Source organism: Mandrillus leucophaeus, unplaced genomic scaffold, assembly GCF_000951045.1.
Source record: "Mandrillus leucophaeus isolate KB7577 unplaced genomic scaffold, Mleu.le_1.0 Scaffold137, whole genome shotgun sequence".
Taxonomy (NCBI): Eukaryota; Metazoa; Chordata; class Mammalia; order Primates; family Cercopithecidae; genus Mandrillus; species Mandrillus leucophaeus.
In genome coordinates, this window is record NW_012101332.1 from 1,340,307 (window position 1) to 1,342,129 (window position 1,823).

The 1,823-nt window shown below is 46.7% G+C and overlaps 1 protein-coding gene across 1 annotated transcript in view; it reads right to left on the bottom strand.

The window, feature by feature from the left end:
• MAP4K1 (mitogen-activated protein kinase kinase kinase kinase 1) overlaps window positions 1-1,823 on the bottom strand; it is a 38,384-nt gene that overhangs the window by 2,145 nt on the left and 34,416 nt on the right. The window contains exon 27 of the mRNA XM_011973402.1: window positions 1,677-1,692. Within this exon, the coding sequence (XP_011828792.1) occupies window positions 1,677-1,692 (16 nt within the window). The remainder of the gene's footprint in view (window positions 1-1,676; window positions 1,693-1,823) is intronic.

Here is a 1,823-nt window from a genome sequence, read left to right on the forward strand (position 1 = left end):
AAAAAAAAAAAAAAAAAGGGAAAAAAAAGCAACTTCATACTGGAGAGAACTGGCTTAACCAAATGATCAAAATTAGTATCACCAGTAACGGGACAAACTAGCATCATGTACTTCCTGAAATGATGCCTGAGAAAGACGTCTTTCTGCGGTATTCCTGGCCAAAATGCAGAACCTGGAAACCTCAAACACAGTCAAGGAATATTCTAGAAAACAGCTTTCCTTTACTCTTGAAAAAGGTCAAGCTCAGGCCGGGTGCGGTGGCTCACACCTGTAATCCCAGCACTTTGGGAGGCTGAGGCAGACGGATCACCAGGTCAGGAGTTCGAGACCAGCCTGACCAACATGGTGAAACCCCCGTCTCTACTAAAAATACAAAATTAGCCGGACGTGGTGGCGCATGCCTGTAATCCCAGCTACTCAAGAGGCTGAGGCAGGAGGAGCGCTTGAACCCGGGAAGGGGAGGTTGTGGTGAGCTGAGATCGTGCCATTGCACTCCAGCCTGGGCAACAAGAGCAAAACTCTGTCTCAAAAAAAGAAAAAAAAAAAAAAAAAGAGAGACAGAATAATAAGGCAAATGCAGTAAAAAAGATTAATATCTGGCCAGGTGCAGTGGCTCACACCTGTAATCCCAGCACTTTGGGAGGCAGTGGTGGGTGGATCACCTGAGGTCAGGAGTTCAAGACCAGCCTGACCACCATGATGAAAGCCTGTCCCTACTGAAAATACAAAAAAATTAGCGGGACGTGGTGGCATGCAACTATAGTCCTAGCTACTCAGGAGGCTGAGACAGGAGAATTGCTTGAACCCAGGAGGCGGAGGTTGCAGTGAGTTGAGATCACGCCACTGCACTCCAGCCTGGCCCACAGAGGAAGACTCCATCCCAAATAGAAAAGATTAACATAGGGTTAATCTGGATAAAAGGGAATTTTTTTGTTTTATTTTTGCAACTTCTCTGGGAGTGAGAGTTTAAAATTACGTCAAAATAAACAGTTAAAATAGTTATTTTTAATAGTTAACAATTTTTAATAAGATAAAAATCTAAAATAAAAATGTAGCCAGGTCCGGGCATGGTGGCTCATGCCTGTAGTCCCAGCATCTTGGGAGGCTGAGATGGGCAGATCGCCTGAGGTCAGGAGTTCAAGAGCAGCCTGGACAACATGGCAAAAGCCTGTCTCTACTGAAAATACAAAAATTAGCCGGACATGGTGGCATGTGCCTGTAATCCCAGTTACTCGGGAGGCTGAGGCAGGAGAACTGCATGAACCTGGTAGGTAGAGGTTGTGGTGAGCTGAAATCACGCCACTGCATTCCAGCCTGGGCAACAGAGCAAGATTCTGTCTAAAAAAAAAAAAAAAAAAGGCAGATACGGTGGCTCATGCCAGTAATCCTAACATTTTGGGAGGCCAAGGTAGGAAGATTGCTTGGGGCCAGGAGTTCAAGGGCAGACTGGGCAACATGGTAAGACCCCGTCTCTACAAAAAATCAAAACATTAGCCGGTTGTGGTGGTGTACGCCTGTGGTCCTAGCTACTCAGGAGGCTGAGGTGGGAGGACTGCTTGAGCTCAGAAGGTCAAGACTGCAGTGAGCTGTGTGTGTACCACCACTTCAGCCTGGGCAACAGAATGAGATCTTGTCTCAAAAATGAAGTAAAATTAGGGCCAGGTGCAGTGGTTCACTTCTGTAATCCCAGCACTTTGGGAGGCCAAGGCAGCTGGATCACCTGAGGTCAGTAGTGTGAGACCAGCCTGGCTCACAAGGTGAAACTCCGTCTCTACTAAAAATACAAAAAATAGCCCCGTGCTAGTGCACACCTGTAAACCCAG